Genomic DNA, 21,853 nt, shown 5'->3' with positions numbered 1-21,853 from the left:
TAAACACTAGACTAAGGGAAACCAAAAATTCCAATCTCTTTTATTCTTTGACTAAAGGTCAAACAGCAGCTGAGAATGAGAACGTGCTCAACTATGCTGTCCTCACTCGGACAGAGAAAATTAACACTGTGCAAAGGTCTCCACCCCTCACAGGTCCTTGTTTCAGTCAAGGAGATGATAGTCACAGAAGCATTCACCTGGCCTGTCTCAGATCCCTGAGTGGCTCCCACTCTTATCTAATATAAACTAAGTGAGCAGAATTGATCCCATTTCAGGGAAAAATCTGTAGTAAAGACAAAGGGTCAAAATGGCACAACAATATTTATTTCAGCCTTCAAACAGCACAAAGAAGTGATGGCTTCTGATGCCAAATCATACACGTGTTATTAGAGAACAAAACATTAACATAAAGAAAATCATTCAACAACAAAAAGAAGTGCTTCACATGTCACGCCGTGCTGTGCACTGCCAGCAGACGAAAGCTTCCCACATGCCTCCAACAGCAGGACCCAGGCAGAGCCAGCAATCCGGAAGGTGCATTCTCACCTGGGAGTGTACCCCAAGTCACTACAAAGCCCACTGCTTCACTCAGAGTTCTGTAACCTCATCTTAAAATGTAGCTAGGATTTGGGAGTGGTACAATACAAACAATCTCAAAACAGAACAAAGTATGGCAAGAAAGTAAACAAGGTTTCCATAAGGCATCAGGAGATGCTGCTGGCTGGCTTAAGGAAATGCCGGGTTGTTTTTCTCAGCAAATCCAAAACCTCAGAAGCTTAACCAACAGGTTGAGTCAAAGCATTCAGAGACAGTTCTGATCTCATGTTTTTATTTACACATTTTTTTTGTTTTTGGTAAATGTTTCATATAAAACATAAAATCAAGTTCTATTTTTATAAAAAAACTGAATATTTTAATAGTAAAAATATATATTTAAATTTCTTTTTAAAAAGACATATAACAATACTTCAGAAGACTGGATTTGATCACAGCCCCCTACCCACCCATGGGCCAGCTGTCCACTCTGGCACGGGGGACAGCTACATTAAGGTACATTAAGGCAAAGGCTCCTGGAGAGGCAGGTCCACAGTGCCTGGGCTGGAGAGTCAAGGTGAGCACCCTGCTCCTTGCAGGGTCAGAAGGGCTTCTCCCTTACATTCACTGAGCCGTCCTGCATCCCAAAGTAGACTCTCTCTGCCATGTTGATGAACAGGCCAGTGTCCACCACACCTGCAGAATGAAGAATAGGAGCATTAAGGTCCAGTTTCTCAAGATAAGACGAGCATACAGGGTCCCTGGAAGTAAACATCATAAACAGCACTAGACAAAAAAAAAAAAAAAAAAAAAAAAAAAAAAAAAAAAAAAAAAAAAAACCTAAAGCCTTGCTCTCTCTCACACAGCAACTGAAAGAAACTAGGGTTATCTTTGTTCCTTCCCGGCACCTCTTCCTTCTATTATACCATGGCTTGCTCTGTGCACCCAAACATGCCGGCTTCATCCCACCTTGGAGCCTCTGCTCATGCTGCTCCCTTGCCTGCCTGGTCATCCTTAACAGAATCAAGGTTGGCTGCTCCTCGTCATCCTCCCATGTGTCTCCACAGAGACCCTCCAAGACGATGCTATGTAGACCCCACTCCTCCCAGGCATTTTCAACCACACTACCAGTCCTCAAGTCTTCCCCAGTGTAGGAGACAGTCACAAACCACACACCTGACAACGGAGTCACATCACAATACAATCCCTCAAGTTACTAAGTAAAAGACAACCCAAAAGAAAAGACTTAAACAAGTACTTCTTAAAAAAAAAAAAGCAAAAGCAGTCCCCAAAAGCCAGTGTTTATTGAAAAAGGCATTCAAGCTCACTAGTGACAGGGCATGAAAGACTACTCAATCGCATGACAGGGGGCCAGATGTGAAGGCACAGACAGCACTGCTGAGAACTGCCGGCCATCGTCCAGCTCCAGGTTCAGTGAGAAACCTGACTCAAAGGAAGACAGGACATACAACATCATCCTCCAGCTTCTGCACATGAGCATATATGTGGGTGTACATGCATGTGCTCGTGCATGTGTGTGCATGCACACAAACACACATGCACAGAGTGGCATGAATCTATCAACATGTACATTTGCACATGCACACTGACAGAGGAATAGTGCTCAGCAATGAGAATTAACTAACTATATATGGCTTTCATCAAAAATGTTTATAAACACACATATCCTACAGTGAGATAACACTGGCCAACCAGCAAAGAAGAGTAATGAACCTAGTGTAGGGAAACAGGGACCTGCACTGGTCCATGTACAGTAAATTGGGACTCTTAATGTGGGGAGCAATTTAATGCCATTTTGTAAAATGAGACTAATCCTTTGATCTGGTTCTTCCATGCTAGCACAAGGCTGGAAATGCAAATGACCACTAGCAGGGATCTAGTTAAGTAAACCATGGCCACAAAATTGGAATATCACCCTTTTTTGTGAGTTAATATGTAAGAAGCTGAGATGAGAGAGGGCCGAACACAACCTGAGCAGGGTAGGCCATCACTTGGGTTAAAGGGGGGATGCAGGGAGTCTCTACTTGTGTTCTGTGGAAGATCATGGAGGAATGGACCATACAGTTCTTTCAGTAACGCTGGCTGTCTCCAGACAGGGTAACTAGCTGCCTGAAAAAGATGGGGGTGGGGCACTTGCCACTGTTTACTCATAAATTTGTTTGGGGGCTTTTTGTTTTGTTTTGTTCTGTTTTTCGAGACAGGGTCTCTCTGTGTAGTCCTGGCTATCCTGGAACTTGCTCTGTAGACCTGGCTGGCCTCAAACTCACAAAGACCCGCCTACCTCTGCCTCCCACATGCTGGGATTAAAGGTGTGAGCCACCATCTCCTGGCGACTCTTAATTTTGAACCAGGTAATTTCCAAAGGATAAGTAAAATTAAAACATCCGTGGGTAGCCTCAATACACAAGCACAATGAAGCTGAGTGACTGAAGCGTGACAGGCCTGCACAACTAGAGCTTTCTGAAAACGAACACAGCAGTGTTCCACACTCATTCTGATCAAATCACTGTAGCACATGCTCTGTACTTCACAGGCTACAGAGAAAGGTCACGGCAGCAGTCTGTGGCATGATTCTGGAGCCGTGACCCAATATAGTGCTGGGACTGATTCCCTTACCCCAAACATAATCAAGGAAAGGAAAAGCATGCTGAATGTGGGCAGAGGACAGACCCAAGGAAACACACAGAGGGACTGCGTTCTGAGTGTCTCACTTGTGCAAATGCACTGGGAATAAGCAGGAAAGCTTGCCCTGTTCCTCTTCCTTGGATATTTCCAACAACAAATCTAATGGGCCAAAAGGAAGAGAAAAGGAGAACCAGCGACAAACCGTGGATGGCCCTGTGGTAACATGCCACCTTCCTCCCTTAAGCTGTAACTCTGAAGTCTAAGGACATAGATTCTCCATGCTTGGTAAAGGCAACATGGACAAAACTTCCTGACACACACCCAGAGGCCAAGAAAGGCCTGAAGAAGAGCAAGACCGCCCCCTAGTGGACACAGGAGGAACCCAACTTCCCAGTCCACCCTGGGTCAATCTGCATTACCAGGGGCAAGTGCACTCTGCCTACCTGCACTGCATGCACATCATCTTCCTCCTGCCTTCTGGGTCTTTAAGAGAGGTAACAGTAAGCAACAAAGTAATTCATCTGTTTTACTTAATAAAGGAGAAAAAGATTGTCAGAAGACTAAAGACTGACAGAGGCTAGACTTGGAAGAAGTAGCTGCCTTATTACACAGCATATAGTCACAGGTTTCATTCCCAACTAGCACAAATAACTTAGAATACGGAGGGGGGGGGGGGAGAGAGAAGGGGGGAGTGGCAATGGTGGCGCATGCCTTTAATCCCAGCACTCAGGAGGCAGAGGCAGGCGGATCTCTGAGTTTGGGGTCAGTCTGATCTACAGTGATGTTCAGGACAGCCAGGACTACACAGAGAAACCGTGTGTGTGTGGGGGGGGGGGGATGTCAGTGAGAATGTGGGAATTGTGACAAGGCCTCATGCAGCCCAGGCTGGCCATGTCCCTACATGGGCACTAATTAATTAATGACAATAGTGCATCCTTTCTCCCTAGGAACTTAGCCATCCAACATTATTTTAGGTGGTGATCTAACTCATTTAATCTTCACAATAACCCTATGGAATAGGTACTAATATTGACCCTTTTGCAGAGGAGAAACTGAGGTACACAGTTGTTACCTAGAGGCTCCAAGTTCACTGCTAAACCATGTGTGAGTTAGAATCTTTATCCAGGAGCCTCTCAGTCACTACACTCTGACAAACAGATGTGATCCACCTCACTACCTGGGTATGATTTAGACTGTTCCTCAGCACTCCAAGAATGACACCTTTCAAATCCCCTCCTCCCTAAATCCCCTCCTACAAGCTCTGACCTTCCAGATTTCTTAAGCCTGGACTCCAATTTATCTCTTTCCAGCTCACCCAATCTTCATTCAGGCAAGTCCTCGACTCCTATTTGACTATCCCTTGGCATGAAGTCTGTGCTTATATCAGATGGCTTCACTTTGGCAGGGCACTTGACTGAGTGAGCATTCAAGTTCGGGATCTAAGGGCTAGAGAGATGGCTCAGTGCTTAAGAGAGCATACTGCTCTTGTAGAGGACCCAAGTTCAATTCCCAGCACCCACATCATGCCAGAAGGCTCACAACTACCTCTAACTCCAGCTCCAGGACAGCAAACACCCTTTTCTGGCTTCTATGGGCACCTGCACCAGAATGTGCATACTCACAGACACACAATTAAAAATAACATAAATCTTAAAAGTTTAAGGTCAAGAGGCAGACAGCCTAGGACTATCACCTTGATGTCTTAGTTATTAGGCAAACCACTCAGCTTAGAACACTAAGCGGTATCTAGATAATGTGACACTAGCACCCAGATCAACACCACTTCTATGAAACAGCCCCACACCTTTTAAAGAAGTCCTAAAAAGCACGTGTCCATCATGCCTTCTGTGGCCAGAAGAGCAGGTAGTTATGAAAGCACAGGGGACTATGTCCAGTGAATGCCACTCAGGTTACCTGGAGTCATTTTGATAGCTGTGTTCACTTCACTCCATTTGTGTACCCGGTCAAACTTCCAGTCCAGGATAAAATTCCCATTATCTGTCACCACAGGCCCCTAGAAGATAATTTTCCACAGTAACCAAGGATTGAAATACAGGTAGGCAAAGTACAGAGGACGACCAGACAGGTGTCCTAACTGAGGGACTCTGATCCTGCCTTGTATTCCTAGAGGGCGGTGATGTAAAGCAGCAGTGAGCATGTGCTTTGGAGTCCTGGAGACACCAGTCTTAATGCCAAACAGGCAGATAATTAAGAGGAGCCATTGGCTTCTCTGAACCTTACTTCAAGTGGCAAAAAGGGAGACAGAGATGCAAACAGGAAGGGTTCAACAGAGTGAAGTTTTCAACTTGCAGAGTGAAAACCTCCAACAGAATGACTGCCAACATCACTACATCTCAATGTTTAGCATAAGCACCACCAATAACACAAAACAAGGCTGTACCAACTTCACACATCAGTGTCTCATTAAAGGGGGCAGCCAAGCAGTGGAGGCACACGCCTTTAATCCCAGCACTTGGGAGGAGATGGATCTCTGAGTTCAAGGCCAGCCTGGTCTACAGAGCGAGTTCCAGAACAACCAGGGTTACAGAGAAATCCTATCTCAAAAAAAAAAAAAGGAAAGAAAGGAAGGGGAGAGGAGGGGAGGGAGAGAGGGAGGGAGGGAAAAAGAAAAAAAAGCTGGGATAGTCAAAGAGGTGAGGAGGCTGATGAATCCAGAATTTCTCAACACCACTGAACACTAGAAAATAGGATTGTTTAGCAATATAAATGTTGACAAGCATAAGCACAGGCAAGAAAGTAAGACTCCTCTGCAGCCTGGAGTGGAGCCCAGTTAAAACTATACAAAGGTAACCCAGGTGTGGTGACTTATGTCCACAATCCCAGCACTTGGTTAAATAGAGGCAGGAGGATCAGAAGTTCAAAGTCAAACCTAACTGCATAGCCAGCTCAAAGAAGTCTGGATATAGATAACGATCCTCTTCAAACAAACAGAAATTCGAAGGGAGGGGGCTGAAGTCTCTGGGAAGGCATCTTATAACCAGCTCCTGGAGCTCCTTTTGAAGAAGTCAAGAAAGCATGCCAGGGCAGTTAATAATCATTTACTTTTCTCTATCTCCAAAGTGTTCTCATAGCTACATACACTTCAATTTGGGATCATTACTTTTGGTTGCTTATTTAAATACAAAATAAAAAGTTCTTTGCAACCCACAACTAGAAGCTGAAGAGAAACATCTCCACTGGGGTGCCATGTGTACCCCTCCTCCCAAGAAAGTCTACTTCCGGCTGCATTTAGCCTAGAAGGAGAATGCAGGGGGTGAAGCTCAGTGGTAGAGTACTTGCCTAATATTTCAGAAAGCCCTGGGCCCAATTCCTAACATTGCAACAGAAGGGGGGGGGGGGGGGGGGGGGGGGGGGGGAACGGGACACTGCTGCCTTGTGCATAAGCTCCTGGAAAGATCAGCATCTTCCTCCAGCCTTCTGCAGGAGCCTTAACCAACTGGAACTTCAACAGCTGTGGAGTCTAGACTGTCAGTCATCCAGAGGCAGATTATCTTGGGCCATCTATACCTCTTGAAAGGTAAACCCTTTGAAAATGTAGACACACCCATAGCTCCTACCAACCAAAGGCTAAAATAAAAATGCTCCCAGAGCCGGGCTGGTAGTGGTCCATGTCTTTAATCCCAGCACTCAGAGCCGGGCTGGTAGTGGTCCATGTCTTTAATCCCAGCACTCAGAGCCGGGCTGGTAGTGGTCCATGTCTTTAATCCCAGCACTCAGGAGGCAGAGGGAAGAGGATCTCTGTGAGAATTTTAGTCCAGCCTGGTCTACAGAATAAGTTCCAGGACAGCCAGAGCTACACAGAGAAACCCTGTTTTTATCAAAAAATATTTTTTTGATATTTATTTTATCAAAAAAGAAAATAAAACAAAACAAAAAAAAGAATGCTCCAAGATAGCACTAAAGCCCAGGGCTAGGCTAAGATTTCACATTTTTCTGTGACCTGCCTACCTAGTATTCCCAATGTATTTGAAAAGTGTCATTTGTGGCCTTCTTTGTTTTGTCTCTGTACAAACTTAAAAACTGTTACCTCACTGGACTGCATAATTTGGGATAACCTAAATCTGTATTCCCACACCATAGTTACTCATGTTTGGCTCTAAAATAAACTACCTCTTATGCTCTTTGAGATGAGAGTTGTACTCTTACAGGGATAGCCTCGTAAAGGATGAGAGAAAAGAAGAAAGTATCACACCATGGAACCCGAAAAGCCTTCTGCCCCTCAGAACTTCCAAAAGACAGCAATTAGAGGCTGCTCACTGGGCAGTTCAAACCAAGTATCCCCCAGGAACACCAAGGAGAACCACACCTCCTTCCATATGGGGTGGAGCAGGTAAGGGGTGAATGTATTCATGCATACACACATACCCACACACATACCACCCCCCCAAAGGTTTCAGAGGCCTAACTACCACAGACAGGACAATGAGCAGCACACTGAGCCAGTGAGCTCGGAAACCTCCCTGGCCACTTACTGCCTTGTTGACAGCCATTCGAAGTTCCACCTCACCCCCAAACTTCTGAGTCACAGCTCGACTCACTGGGACATAGGCCATTGGGATGACCTCAATAGGGATTCCCTTGTGCCACCGATCTCCAAGGTTCTTTGAATCTTTCCTGGAAAGAACATCAATCAAATTAAGTAAGTTCAATGTATAACCAAATTCAGGCAAGAGGCTAACTAGACAGCTGGAGGGGTGTGACCAGGAACAGTACAGGGGGCTTCAGAAGTATGGGCTGCTTTTCACTAAAGAGAAACTTGAATAATGAACATGGCAAAAATGTTAAAATCTGCTCTGCTGGCTCCTTGACTGACCTAGGTTTCCCTTGCAGTTACGGTATTTCTTGAGTACACATGCAGGTATCTCTTCTAACGTGCTCAGCACAAGTGGCTCCTCTCAGGCCAAGCCTGAGCACAGCAAGTCACGTGTGGCAAAGCCTGAGCCCAGATAAAGCAGGATGTGATGAGTCACTGCCTGTGACAGGCCTGTCCTGCTTCCTGAGGTTCCCTCTGAGAACCAATGAGTGACACATGCAGATGAGCTCTGCCTACAGAGTGACACTGTTTCCTCCTTGTCCCCAAACATCGTCTCAGTTCCATGCAAGAATGCTATGATTATTAGCAGGAGTCACTGCCTGGAATCCTAGAGAGCAGGCAGTCCTTCCTATATTCCTCTACAAGCTTCCTTCCCTGTACATGGGGACGAGACCTGGGAACCCACAAGCCTTCTCAGCTGGAGCGCAGAATGCTGTAACAGTACCTGAAATCAGCGATCACAATGAAGCGACTGGCATAACCAGCCACAATCTTCTCCTGGGTCAGGCAGCCTCTGACGGGGGAAAGAAGAAAGTGGACGTTAGAGTGAGATCATCTTAATTTGGGCACTAGGGTCAGACACAGAAATCCAAATGTACTCAATCCTGACACTTAAAGAGAAAAACTCCATTTTTAAAGAATCACCCTCAATCCTACAGTGCTACTTTCTAGTAATGGAATAGAGAAACATTAGCACGAGTCTGGTAGAAGCCTACAGTAGACAGTGGTTCTGTTCCCTCCGAGAGACATCTGAGAAGCACTGCGGTAGGGAGACATCTGTGAACATGTCCTGAGAAGACACCCAGTCTGGAACACCTGCCCTGTGGTCTGGCCTATCCCTACTGCTCCCTAGCTAAACTACTTCACACCTGCAACCAGGATTGCATAAGACATAACAACTCATGAATACCCTGTCATTCTAATGTTTCCAAATAAAGGAAGAATACCCTCAACAGATCACGGACTTCACAGTTTTAACACAAAGCCACAGGCCTAAGAGTCTAACCCAAGAATGTGCTGTGTGTGTACACAGAACCCAGCAAGACAAACCATCTCACTGGAAGGCCAGGTTACCTGTCTGCAGATAGACACTAATGATCAGAAATGCCTATCTGGACAATTGTTTACTCTGTACTCCATTTTGCTTGCTAAGGATTGATTAGCTGACAGTCTCTTTAGCAACCAAGTCCTACAACACTCACCCACCACCCTTGATGAGATTGAGCTCAGCATCCACTTCATCAGCACCATCGATGGCAAGGTCAATCTGTGAGGAAGGAAGGAGCCTCTTGAGCTGAGCTGTGCCAAACCTGATCAAGCAGTAACAGCTCTTCAGGTTTTCAGCAGCTCTATTAGCTAGGCCTAGTATTTCCACTCAATCACTCAAGAGACTAAAAGGTGTTTTGCCAGCATCACAAAAGGAAGGAGCTGAAAGCCTGAGACATACACTGCCCAGCTCTTACCCACTACATTGCTTCCTTTGCTCTCCATGAACAAAGTAGAATTGTTAGCACGCATTCCCAAAGAAGGTAAAATACTGACTCTGGGGGTGACAAGTAAGGACAAAACATTTAAGACACTGTAGTTTGAAGCCCTCCAAATGACCATATGCAGAAATACAGCTGCTGGACCCTGTCAAGTCCCCACCACATGCCTGTCCCTCTATGCCCAAATCACTCCAGAAAGTCTGGGCAACACCCACCCACATGTGCTACATACCCATGGCTATTATCTTTCCCTCCAAGGATCTTCTCTTGGCCCTGCGATGGAGCCTCTGCAGCTAAGCACAAACCTAGTCTCTTGCTACAACACTGCTCCAGAGCCTGAAGAGTACAAATTACAATTCTGCGTCTGCCACTTAAGCAAATGACAAACCCTTTCCACATCCATCCCTGGGCTTAGACAGCAGTGCCGCTCACTCTCCAGAGCCTCAGTCTCTTCTGGCCACCCTTGAATTTAGGAGCCTTTTTCACAAACATTAACTTGCGTTTTCAAGTGGCCACAGCTGCCTCAGATATGACTTCTTTCCTCTGCTTAGGTGTGAGCTATGCAGGCTGGCTCGCTTACGAGAAGGGACTCTCGGGAAAGCATGGACAAGCCCAGGGGCTGTCCGCCGCATCCCCTTTACTATGCCTGCACTGAGCCCTAGAGGTTAAATCTAAGGGAAGCTAAGCTGTACTATGCCTATACTGGAAATTAACTACCATTCTGCTGGTGATTCTGGTCAGAATTGACACTCAAGGTACTACAACAAAAGTGAATGCAATTTAACTAATGTTTTCTGGGCCTGCCAAGATATCTGGAGCACGTGAACAACTAGGAGCCACAAAAAAAAAAAAAAAAAAAAAAAAAAAAAAAAGGACAAAAAGACACAGTCTTCTGTCAGTAAATCTCTCTCTTACCTCTGGGTGTTGATCCAGGTCACTGAGGGTTAAGCCATACTGCAAAATAAGCTGTCTGGCCTGGGTGGGGTGCAGGAAAAAAACAACCAGAATCATTTACTCTGAAAATATGGCAAGGGTCTGCAGCAGTCTTTTGATGTTTCAAACTTTAAAAACTGACCTAGGTTCTCTCTCATATCACAAACGCACTTACCAACAGACGGGAGAGCTGGCCCCACAAAGAGCAATGCTGACTGCTACTTCATTCCAGTAACTGGAACCATGCAGCACAGGGGAGAGTTTCAAGGGTGAGCTGAGAGCTTCCCCTCCCTGATTTGAGAAACAATGTCGGGGGCTCCTAAAACTTCTAACAACACATCTGGGAGGCTGAGATACACAGCCAATTCAAACTTAGCCTGAGCTAAAATGATGCCCTGTCTCAAAAGACCAAGAACTGGGTGGGAATGGAGCGCAGTGGTGCAGCATTTTCCTGGCATGCCAAAGGCCAGAGGTTAGGTCCCTAGCATGGGCAGGGTAGGGAGCTAAAATAAGACCCAAACGCACAAAATGTAAGTCCAGGGGGCTGAAGCAGGAAGACTTAAAAATGGAAAATCAGGATCCCAGGGAACTAGGCAGATCCTCTCCTAGAGCTTCCTTCTTCACCCCCACCAATACCCAAGTCACTTTCTGCCTGGAAGCCACAACAGGGAAGCAGATCCTTGGGGCAGACACAGCTTTCCTCCATCCTGTGGACCCTCAGACTCCATCCTACCCTTCCTCACTACAGGGAGGGGGCTGTAACTTTACGGCCAGCAGGGAAATGACCAGGGTGACATAAGGATGAAACTTGGTTCAGCACAACTGGTTCAAACTCTCAGAGTCTGACACCAGGTCATTTATTTTAGCCATATTTAAACACAGCACCATTTTGGAAAAAAAAAAAAAAAAAAAAAAAAAAAAATCTTCTGTTAACAATTAACTCAGTCCTGTGAGGATAACAGAATGTAAGACATGTTCACATTGAAATTCTTTACAAAGTACATCTGACTTCTTTCATAAAGATGGGACTGTTGACTCAGACAGTGCCCAGGATTTAGGATCTAGGGAGAACGGGTAAGATAAACATAATGCCTGTGGGCATCAGGATTGGCCTCGCCCTATAACATAGAAGACATGACCCTAAGACAACACAGAAGTCACCTAGGCTGTTGTAAAATACAAGTGACACCACTCATAAGGATGGATTTTATGGCCTAGAAGCAATGCTCAAGATTTAGGTGGAAAGCATCCTGAATAAGTAAAACATAAACTCTGGGGGACGCGACTAAAGCTGGCTCTACAGATAGCAAAGTGATGATCAGCAAGTTGTAAACTGCACTCTTTCCCAGCTTTCCAGAAGAGCAAGTGAACCTCTTCTCCCTTTGAAGAGATAAGCTGGCAAGTTTAACTTTTCCTGGCTTCTCTGGTGCTTATCTGTGTGCCCTCTACACTACCTCATCCCCATCCTGCATGTTCGCTCCTAATACCTTTATACAAGTTCCATGTGGACCCCCAGTGGCCACATCTGGCAGAGACTCAGAAGCACTCCCTACCAGGCAACCCACAGCAACCACACACTTCTAAGATCCAGAGAGGGAAACAGGAATCAAGGAACAGAAAACTCACTCAACAATGACAAGACCGGATATCAACATCTAGATACAATTTACAATCGTCCCAAACCCAAATACCTAGGCACCAGAGTAAAAACACAGTAACAGTCAGGACAGCATGTCTCCCCTAGAGCCCAGCAACACTACTACAGTAGGCCCTGAGAAATGCAGTACAGATGAAGCACAGGACAAGGACTTCAAAATGGCTATTATAAATATGATTAGGGACCTTAAAGAGGATATGAATAAATCATTTAATAAACTCTGTGAAAACAAACTGTGGAATAAAATAAAATAGTTCAAGATATGAAAGCAGAAACAGAATCAATAAAGAAAACCCAAACTGAAAGAAAACTAGAAACAAAAAAATTAGAAACTTGAACAGGAACCTCAGAGGTAAGCCTCACTAATAGGTTCAAGAGCAATTCAAACAGAACTATATTCCTTAGTGAAATAGAAGCAGGAACAGACCTATATTCCCTGGTAAAATAGAAGCAGGAACAAACCTATATTCCCTGGAGAAAGAAGCAGTAATTAAGTCTTCGACGCCAGAAAGAAAGAAAGAAAGAAAGGAAGGAAGGAAGGAAGGAAGGAAGGAAGGAAGGAAGGAAGGAAGGAAGGAAGGAAGGAAAGAAAGAAAGAGAAAAAAAGCCCAAGGTTAGACTATTTTAGAACAGAATTCTCCCAGTCTTTCAAAGGAGAATGAACATCAATACTTCTCAAAATTATTCCACAAAATAGAAACAGAGGGAACACTGTCCAGTTCATTGTACAAGGCCAGTTATCCTGATGACCAAACAACATAAAGACCCAACAAAGAAAGAGAATTCAGATTGATTACCCTTGTGAACATAATGCAAAAATTCTCAATAAAATATCTGCAAACCAAATCCAAGAACACATAAAGATCATCCACCTTGATCAACTAGGCTTCATCCCAGAGATATAATGTATACAAATCAATGAATGTAATCCATCACATGAACAGAATGACAGACAAAAACAACACGGCCATCATGAGATGCAGAAAAGGCCTTTGACAAACTCCAACACTCCTTCATGATAAGAGTCCTGAAGAGACTAGGGATACAAGGACATACCTAACATAATCCAGACCCAAATAGACAATATATTCACTTACATGTAGATGTTAGTTGTTAAGTCTCTGATAAGCAGACTATAAGCCACATAATCAGAGTTTAGGTATAGAGTAAGAGACTGCGGGTGGATTAGATCATTCTAGGAAGGGGAAATAAAATAGTTATGGACGGATTGGGGCACGAGAGCTGGAACAGGAGGATCAAATGGAGAATGGGAGGGAAGAACAAAGAAAACTATGGGTTTCCAATTTCTTTGAGCAGCTACCAATGTAGCTCTCCCGCCTGCACACAGCCACTGAGGGAATACTCAACTTCTTTTTTATAAATCCATTTGAAAAGCAATTCTCTGGGGGACCCCAACTGAAACAGCCATTGGTAGGCAATGGCAAACTCTTAACAAAATTCTGTAAAAATCACATGAAAACAGACAGCCATATCCCCTTCAGCTCCACCGTTTTCCCCACTAGCTCAGGCTATTGTGTAATCAAAGAGCACACTATACTGGCAATACTCTAACTTCACAAATTCTTTTGGCTTTATCCACTGACAGAGTAATAGTCCTCAAGGCTACAGACACACAGTAGCCTCTGCATACTCCACAGTGCCTAAGTCATAAGGAAATATTCTTGAAGTTATGAAACACATAAAATTAAACCAGGTGGACATGTGGCACACACCTTTAACTCCAGCACTCAAGAGGCAGAGGCAGGAAGATCTCTGAGTTCGAGGCCAGCCTGCTCTACAGTGAGTTTCAGGTCAGTCAAGGTTATAATGAGACCCAATCTCAAAAAAATTATACCACCCAAGAGCAGTGCTTGGTCAGCTCCTCTTCTGAGCCCACGGAAAACAACCCTGATGACAACACAAAGCCACGAGTCCACCTCCTCAGGGACCCAGAGACCTGGCAGCAGCAGTGAAGACACAGAAGGGGACACCAGAAATGACGTACCTGGAAAGACGTGGGGATGCAGATGAGGTTCAGATTCTCTTGCTTCACTCTCTCAGCTGTGGAGACAAGAGTCACACTAGTAGGGTTCCGTTCCCCACACTTGACTGTCCTTGTCACATGTGTTTCTCAAATCCAACCCAAGGGGAAAGGCTTCTCTCCCACTGACAGCTGCCTCTGTGTTCCCATCTTTGATGAAAAAGCTAGTGACCTCACTTCACACCTTCTTAGGGACACTAGGGAGTCTGAGACACAAGCACTGACCATGGAAAAAGCCATTTCAATGGTACTGCTGCTAAGTGTCTGCAGTTTGCTAACTGCTGTGTATACATCAGCCCTTTAAGTGCTGGCAGCACAGCAGAGTTCTCACTATCATCCCCACTTTACACACGAGGAAACTGAGTAACTGAGAAGTAAATACCTTAGTAGTCACGTAGCTAACGAGTGGCTGGAATATGGTCCTTGGTGGTCTTTCTTTCCGTTTCCTTTTTTTTTTTTGGGGGGGGGATAGTGGGATTGGGTTGGGTGGGGGTTTTCAAGACAGGGTTTCTATGTGAGCCTGGCTGTCTTGGAACTCTGTAGACCAGGCTGACCTTGAACTCAGAGATCTACCTGCCTCCACCTGCCCCTGTTTCCCCAATACTAAGATTCAAAGTGTGGTTGGCGGCCTACTTTTCGATCTGAACTACAATCCTACATTGTCTTTTCAGGAAAACATCAGAACTTCACTCTGCATTTAGTAAGATATAAGGATCTCTAGGCCCCAGAGGATGATTAAAGGTTGGGAGAGGTGGCTATTAATTTTAAATTTATTTATTCATTTTAAACTTCCAGGAAATCTTCATTTTAATGAGTCTTGGAAAACCAAAAAAAAAAAAAAAAAAAAAAAAACTGTGTTCTTAAAATACCAAATATTTTTAAAAAGTCTGTCTCTTGGAGGTTTAGATGTCACTCCTGTAAATGCACAGCAATGTCTGTGTCATTCACAGGGTTAAGGTAGATATGTACTGGTCACTAAGACCCCATCAGCCATCACCTTTATAACACAGCCACTTCTCGATCACAAGAACCTGGGTTTTGCCTCCTAGGCCCTGACCTTTGGCACCTGCCAAAGATGGGCATTTGGGTAAGCCTCTCCCAGACTTTGTTTTGACCAACAAAGAGTAGGGCAGTAGAACCTGTTGAGCAGCCATGAGAGCTGATAATGCCTGAGTCTTTCCTAAACACAGACAAGATCCAATCCGAATGAGTCAGTACCTACAAAAACCGGCCACCAGCTACAGGAGCCTCCTCCTTGCTAGGGTCATAGACTGGACACTCTGGCCTCAATTTGTTTGCCTGAGAAACACACAGGCTTCAGAGGAAACCTGAGATCACATACAGGAACCCTGATGGGTGTGCACCATCAAATTCTGCTAGGGCCTCACCTAAGTCAATTCCTCCCCTCTAGGCTAAACGCAGCAAACAAAGGCAGGGCTCCCCCAAAATCAGCTGAAGAGGGCCAAGAATCCCTCTTTCTTAAGAACAGGAATACTCAGTTAACATCAGGTGAACAGCCCGCTCTTCCCAGCTCTGAAAGGCTGGATGGGAGCTAAGACAAGCGCCAAACCTTTACCCATTCCCTCCCCTTCCTCCACCTCCTACTCCCATGAACACACAGGAAACATACCTATTCGCTGCACAGCATGGACAATTGTAGAACCACTTCCAATTCCCAACACTTGGTTATTCTGCCAAAAAGAGGGAAGGAAAAACAAAATTCATTACAGTTGTTTTATTCCTTGGCCTAGACTTACATAGCACTGAAATCATCATGAACAGCAGTTCACGAGCACAGGTGCATTTTGTGTACTATGCCTAACGTACAGATGTGTAGCCACTGAACCTCGAAGCTGTACTCTATACGCTGTTATCCAGTAGACAAAGCCCTCCTCTTTCCTTTATGACACTAATACCATCCCCATTCACCATTCCTCCTTACACACCCCAGATGAATAACTGGCTCAAATACTGACACCACACAGCAACTCATTAACTGAAGCTGGCCTCACAGAAATGGCCTACAAATAACAGTGATTAAAGATCCCTACCCAATCCAAGGAGGAAATGAGAAAGGTAGGGAGGGAAAGAAAAGGAAGAAGGGGGTGGGGGGAAACAGCCTGGGTAAGGGTGGAAAGCTGGGCTTTCTGGCTGCCTTTTCACACAAGTTCAAGTGTCTCAGAAGGCAGGACAACCATCTTCACACAGAAATCTCAAGAACACATCCTGCCTACCATTCAGAGCTCTGCTAAAGTCAGTAAAAGAAGGAAGAATAGGCAGTGACTTCAGAAGTAAATCTTCCTTCTTTCTGTCCAGCTAACACCAAGGGGCCCTCCTCTGCACGGGAAGAGAATGGAAGTCCAGGAAGTCTTCATTCAGTGCAGAGCATTTCTCCAGCCGGAATGCGGGCTGGAGGTTGACACTGTGAGGACTAACATGGCAGGCCCAGCCTCGCCCCCGCCCCACAGATGCAGACGTGATGGTGAAAAAGCAGGGGAGGATCTTACTCAGCCTAACTACACTGAGAAGACATCTTCAGGCCCTGACGTGAGCTTTGTTCTACATAGGGGAGGGAGAAGACAAGATGAACACATTATTCAGCAACGTTGGTCAAACTCCCATCTGTTTGATCACTGTCTCGTTAAGATTCTACAAGATGAAGGAAACAGCCATGAGTGACAGCTCCTGCTTGAGGATGACGCCATCACAGAGTGATCTGCCTCACTTCCATCATCCTGAATCACAGGTCTAGGAAACAACTGGAGTCTTCCGGGTGCTGGGGGGTCTGACCGCACACTGTAAGAGCTGATTCTTGACAGCACACTGTAAGCTGCTTCCTTACCTTTAACCGTGAAGCAGGATGAGGGATAACACTGGTTTTTAGACGGACACTCCATGAATGATTAACACGCCCATGTGCATAATTAAGCAGGTGTTTAACTCCAAGCAAAGGGTCAGATACAGATGGAGACAGAAGGTAATGGGCTTTTATCCTGCTTTAGTCACCTGTGTGCCCCTAGCAAGAAGTAGTCTCTTTAGTATCTGCTCTGCCTCCCATATACGAAGGAATCACTAAGTCTGCCATCCTGAGAGAGAGAAGATACCTATGATCAGATGGTGGAACCACAAAGAAAACAAAACAGGGACACTAACTATCAAAACAAACATGGAGCTTGGTTCCTAAGCAACTTCCTAGGAATGCCCTCATTCAGGCTACGGAAATACCAACCACAGCAGCAGCTAACATTGAACACTGCCTACAACAGTGGTTCTCAACCTGTGGAGGGAGACCCTTTCGGGGCATCAAAGGGGGTCGAAAAGGTGATCACATATCAGATATTCACATTACAGTACAAAACAGTAGCAAAAATACAGTTATGAAATAGCAATGAAAATAATTCTATGGTTGGGGCTCACAACATGAGGAACTCCCTTAAGGGGTCGCCACATTAGGTTGGCTGAGAACCACTGATCTAGAAGACCTACATTGCCTTCCACCAAGAAGCAATACCACCAGGGTAGTGGCACTCACCTTTAATCCCAGCACTCAGGAGGCAGAGGCAGGCAGATCACTGTGAGTTTGAGGTCAGTCTGGTCTACAAAGTGAGTTCCAGGACAGCCAGGGTTGTTTCAATAAAAAACAAGAAGCAATACCAAAAGAACCTGCATATCTTAACATAAAGCCAAGTTTCACAATGACCCTTATGACCTAGAGACCCACTAGCCTACGCCAGATTCATGCAACACTACAAGAAAAAACTGAAGACTCTGAAGTAGGCCTAAAATTACTAGATCCCATCAACAGAATTCTGACATCTGCCTGTACTATTCGATCCGACAAGAATGTGTGCGATTTGACAGCTCCGTAGATGATGGCTTCAACCTGTAGAAAACTGTTAGCAAATCTTATCCGTAAAACTCAATTCACTGTTTTCCATGAGATGCAACTGGTTATTATCCTATAATTATTATACAGTAAGTTCTAGCCTTTAAAAATTCATTTCATTTTATTCATGTAGCATTAACTTAATGAGCTGAATAAAATATTGACGTAAGAACAGTTAATATCCCTATCAACCCTATCAGCCACACACAGCCTCACTTTAAGCAGTTCAAGGAGTCCGACTGCAGGAAGAGCGCTGCATCTCAAATTTCTTAGAGTGGGGCAACAAGTAGCAGTTCACTTGGCAAGGGAAAGGCCATTGTGAAACTTCCCCCAGGAAGAAACCAATGGCTGCAGCTAAAACGTCTCACCCCACAGTGCAAAAGCCACAGCAATGTGCAGGGCAGGCCCACAGCGCACAGCCTCATAGCCCCGTGCCCCATTTGGTCCTTCGAAAGTTAGACTGTATCTAATGCTAAAGGACAGAAAATGACCAACAAGTACAAAGAATTTAGCAAAACAAAACAAATCTAATGGCAAGCACACACTTAACACACTAAAAGTGTTTCTAGCTGGGTCTCTCCTATCTATGTAAGACTTTATCCATCATTTTCTGTGGAAGTATTTTTAGATTATTGCATAAAGAAGTTCACAAGCCAAAGGTAAAAGCACCTCAAATGGTAACACTGTACAAGCTGTGGGGTTTCTCAATAAGGGCCGGAGCAAACACTACTGCCACCAGGAAATCCTCACTTAAGCTTCAGGAAGACACAGGCACTTAAACCCAGGAAGTTGAGGCAGTCCTTCTTGGCCAATCCAGTCTCTGTCAGAAACTGGGCTGAGTTCTTGCCTGCTCACCCATAGCTGAGTTGTCTCCACATGCCAGATGCTTGTGACAGTATCATTGTAGACAAACTCCTAGCCCACGTTCACTAGCTTACCATGACCATCAGCAACCCCTGGGACAGTACAGTAAGGATCTCTGAGGTTTCTCTGTTGAATTCTTGTAGAGACTCCTGAATGCTTACAGGAAGCAGGCCGTCGCCCTTTCTTACACCAGCCAAGGGTGGGAAGAGTGGAAGTTCTGGATATAGGACACATAACAGGATTCCTTTTCCTGGGTGGAAACAGCCTGCAAAAGGCGGCTGCAGGAAGAAGGGTGTGCACTAGAAGTAAGGGGAACTCAATTTCTGTGTGTTGCTTGGTAATTTATTGAGAGATGGCTGCCCTGGAACTACATAGACCAGGCTGGTCTCAAACTCACAGAGATCTGCCTGTCTCTGCCTCTCAAGTGCTGAGATTAAAGGCGTGTACCACCACACCCAGCATTTCTGTTTCTAATCTAGTAAAAACCCAAACTAACATACGATCTCAAACTCATTAAATATACCAAGAGGCTTGGCCCACCAGAGTCAATCGTATAGATTCCACCTGCCAGGATACCTTCACAAGAGTCGTGCGCCTAATAAAGTCATCGGCTGTCCCTACAAACCCAAAAATGCAAGGGACTCGTACAAGTAAAGGGACCTAAGAACACAAAACATTTAAAACAGCTAAATATGGAGACTGGAGAGATGGCTTAGCAGGTCTCACCAGGCCCCACACTGAATGTGTAGATAACGATAACTCTCCTCCCAGAGCTCACAGGGAGGGAGTTAGGCAAGAGAAACGCACAGAGGACTAGAGCATAGGTCACACCAAGTGTCTGAGAGTCATAAGCAACTGAAGGAAGCTGAGTGTGGTGCCAGCACTAGGAGGCAGAATCCGGACTGGCTGTGTAGTGGTGCACACCTTTAATCCCAGCACTTAAGGCCAGCATGGTCCACACAGCAGTTCCTGGCCAGCTGCTAGCCAGCTACATAGTAGGAGGGGAGATTTCAAAGCCAGCCTGAGTCTCCAAATAGGAAGAGGAAATTGTTCTCTCCTGGTGTTCTCGGGAAGCCAAGGAAAAACTGGAAGTGGTAAAGTTCTTTGAATCAAACCCTCCAGGACAAACAACCCTATTTTAACAGATCGCCCCAAAACCCAATAGAGATCTCCCAAGGATTCCCTGGTAACTTCTTTGAATATAGCTAGAATATATATAATCCCGTGTCTGTGAGCTCTAGTGTGAGATAAAGGCTTGCAGATTTTAATTTAATCAAATACATAACCACAAAGCAAAGGCCAAGGAGACTAAACATTAACAGGTTAACTTAGATAATGGGTTCTCCTAAGGTATAGATTTCATTTACCAATCTATTAAGTCACATCATGAAGGCATTTTGAAATTTCACTTTACTGTCCCAGTTTTACGAGGCAAATCACACATTCTACATTCATATTCATACCCTTACACCCTCTTAATTAGAGTATAAAATCCTATGCTAACAAGAGGAGCAAAAGGCTACACCAGAACAGAAGTGCGGAGGAGCCCCGCCTGCAAGAGTGGTGTGGCTGTCCTTCTGAACAACAGGCGGAGCCAGAGGTTATCAGACCCCGTCCCACCCGCTCAGGCCGCCCTCATTCTTGGCAGGAAGATAGAAAAAGCTCTAAGGACACCATCTTTGCAAAGTAACTTTGTGCAGAACAGCACTAACAATAGGGGGGGGGGGTGATCTTCCTTTATGGAGAAATGTATTCTGCTAACCCTATCTAAGAAGGGGAAAACGAAGACCAGGACACTCCTCCACAGGGCAGCAGAAATGATACAATTAAAACAATTAACCTGCTACGGGACAGCAAACCCACCTACACTAAGAGTTCACTCAGCGCCACACCTGCCACTTAAGCAGCAAGCGGGGTCACAACCTTACTGTTAAACGTCTGCACCCCACCTAAAGGGCAGTACCTCCAGGTGTCGAGTCCACCCGGCCCTGTCAACAGCAAGGCTTAACCTGACGGCTTCTTTGTAAAGACTGCGCTCAAGCCCCCAAGCAGGAGGAGCTGACGAGCTTGTTTGGAGTAAAATTTCAAAACTCTTTTGCAAACCAGTTCTCCAGTGGCTTCCCGGTGAGGGAGAAGTGAAGAACTCGAGGCAGCCTCGGGACTCACCATTTTCAATGGGCTGATTAGGAGGGAGGCAGACATTAACAACCCGAAAGAGTCTAAACAGGGCAATGCCAGGCTGTACACTCAGTTCCAGCCGGACAGCGAATCTTTGGGGGAAAGGCTCTGTTGGGGGAGAGTTGACACCCACCGATTCGACGTCTAAAAGGCCTTACAGGGGCTGGGAAGAGCAGCGTGAATTCGGATACAAGGCTCACTCTCTCCCCTCTCTCGCAGCCCTCGCCCTTTCAGGCGTCAGGCGCACCCTGGCAGTACCCCGGGCGCGCAGCACGAAGCCATCACGCCGCCACAAGTTGCCCACCTTCACGTGGTTCTCTACCGCCGTGTGGCTCGCCAGCTTCTTAGCCTCCTCGGCCTTGGACATCGTGGAGGGGGCTGGGCCGCCCGCGCTCGAGCCTCCCTTGTCGCCGCGGGTCTCCGACTGTGCACGCCCCGGCAGCTGCACGTGGGAGCCCGAGAGGCCCCAGTTGTTCCCGCCCCCGCCCGAGGCCGCGCCCCCGGCCCGCCCGGGCAGTGGGGCCAGGACCCGCCCGTAGAGGGTGCTGAAGGGCCCGGGGCGCTGCATCCCGCCACCTCGCTCCAGCCTCTGCAGCCACCCCGCCCCCAGCTCCTCCGGAAATCAGCTCGGTGACGCAACCTGCTCCTCCCTATTGCTGAGCGCGTGCTGCTGGGAAATGTAGTTCTTTGGCGGTCAGTGGCCTCAAGCTCTGCCGCAATCTGAACTACAAGCCCCACAATGCCCATGACCTGGATTGCAAATCACCCGCCTCGACTCCCGCCTTTCCGTCCG

The 21,853-nt window shown here is 45.9% G+C and overlaps 1 protein-coding gene across 1 annotated transcript; it reads right to left on the bottom strand.

The window, feature by feature from the left end:
- Positions 1–302: 302 nt before the first annotated feature.
- Positions 303–21,647, bottom strand: Rpia (ribose 5-phosphate isomerase A). The gene is made up of 9 exons (XM_038320458.1): positions 21,365–21,647; positions 15,763–15,823; positions 14,097–14,152; positions 10,417–10,476; positions 9,217–9,281; positions 8,460–8,528; positions 7,674–7,815; positions 5,095–5,194; positions 303–1,230 (listed from the first exon to the last, which is right to left on the bottom strand). Exons 1-9 carry the CDS (start codon positions 21,626–21,628, stop codon positions 1,136–1,138), a joined length of 912 nt encoding a protein of 303 aa, XP_038176386.1. The 5' UTR covers positions 21,629–21,647; the 3' UTR covers positions 303–1,135.
- Between the last annotated feature and the right edge of the window lie 206 nt (positions 21,648–21,853).

Source organism: Arvicola amphibius, chromosome 2 (genome assembly GCF_903992535.2).
Source record: "Arvicola amphibius chromosome 2, mArvAmp1.2, whole genome shotgun sequence".
In the NCBI taxonomy this organism is placed as follows: Eukaryota; Metazoa; Chordata; class Mammalia; order Rodentia; family Cricetidae; genus Arvicola; species Arvicola amphibius.
The sequence above is the reverse complement of the archived record's forward strand: the minus strand, read 5'-3'. Positions and strand labels throughout refer to the sequence as shown.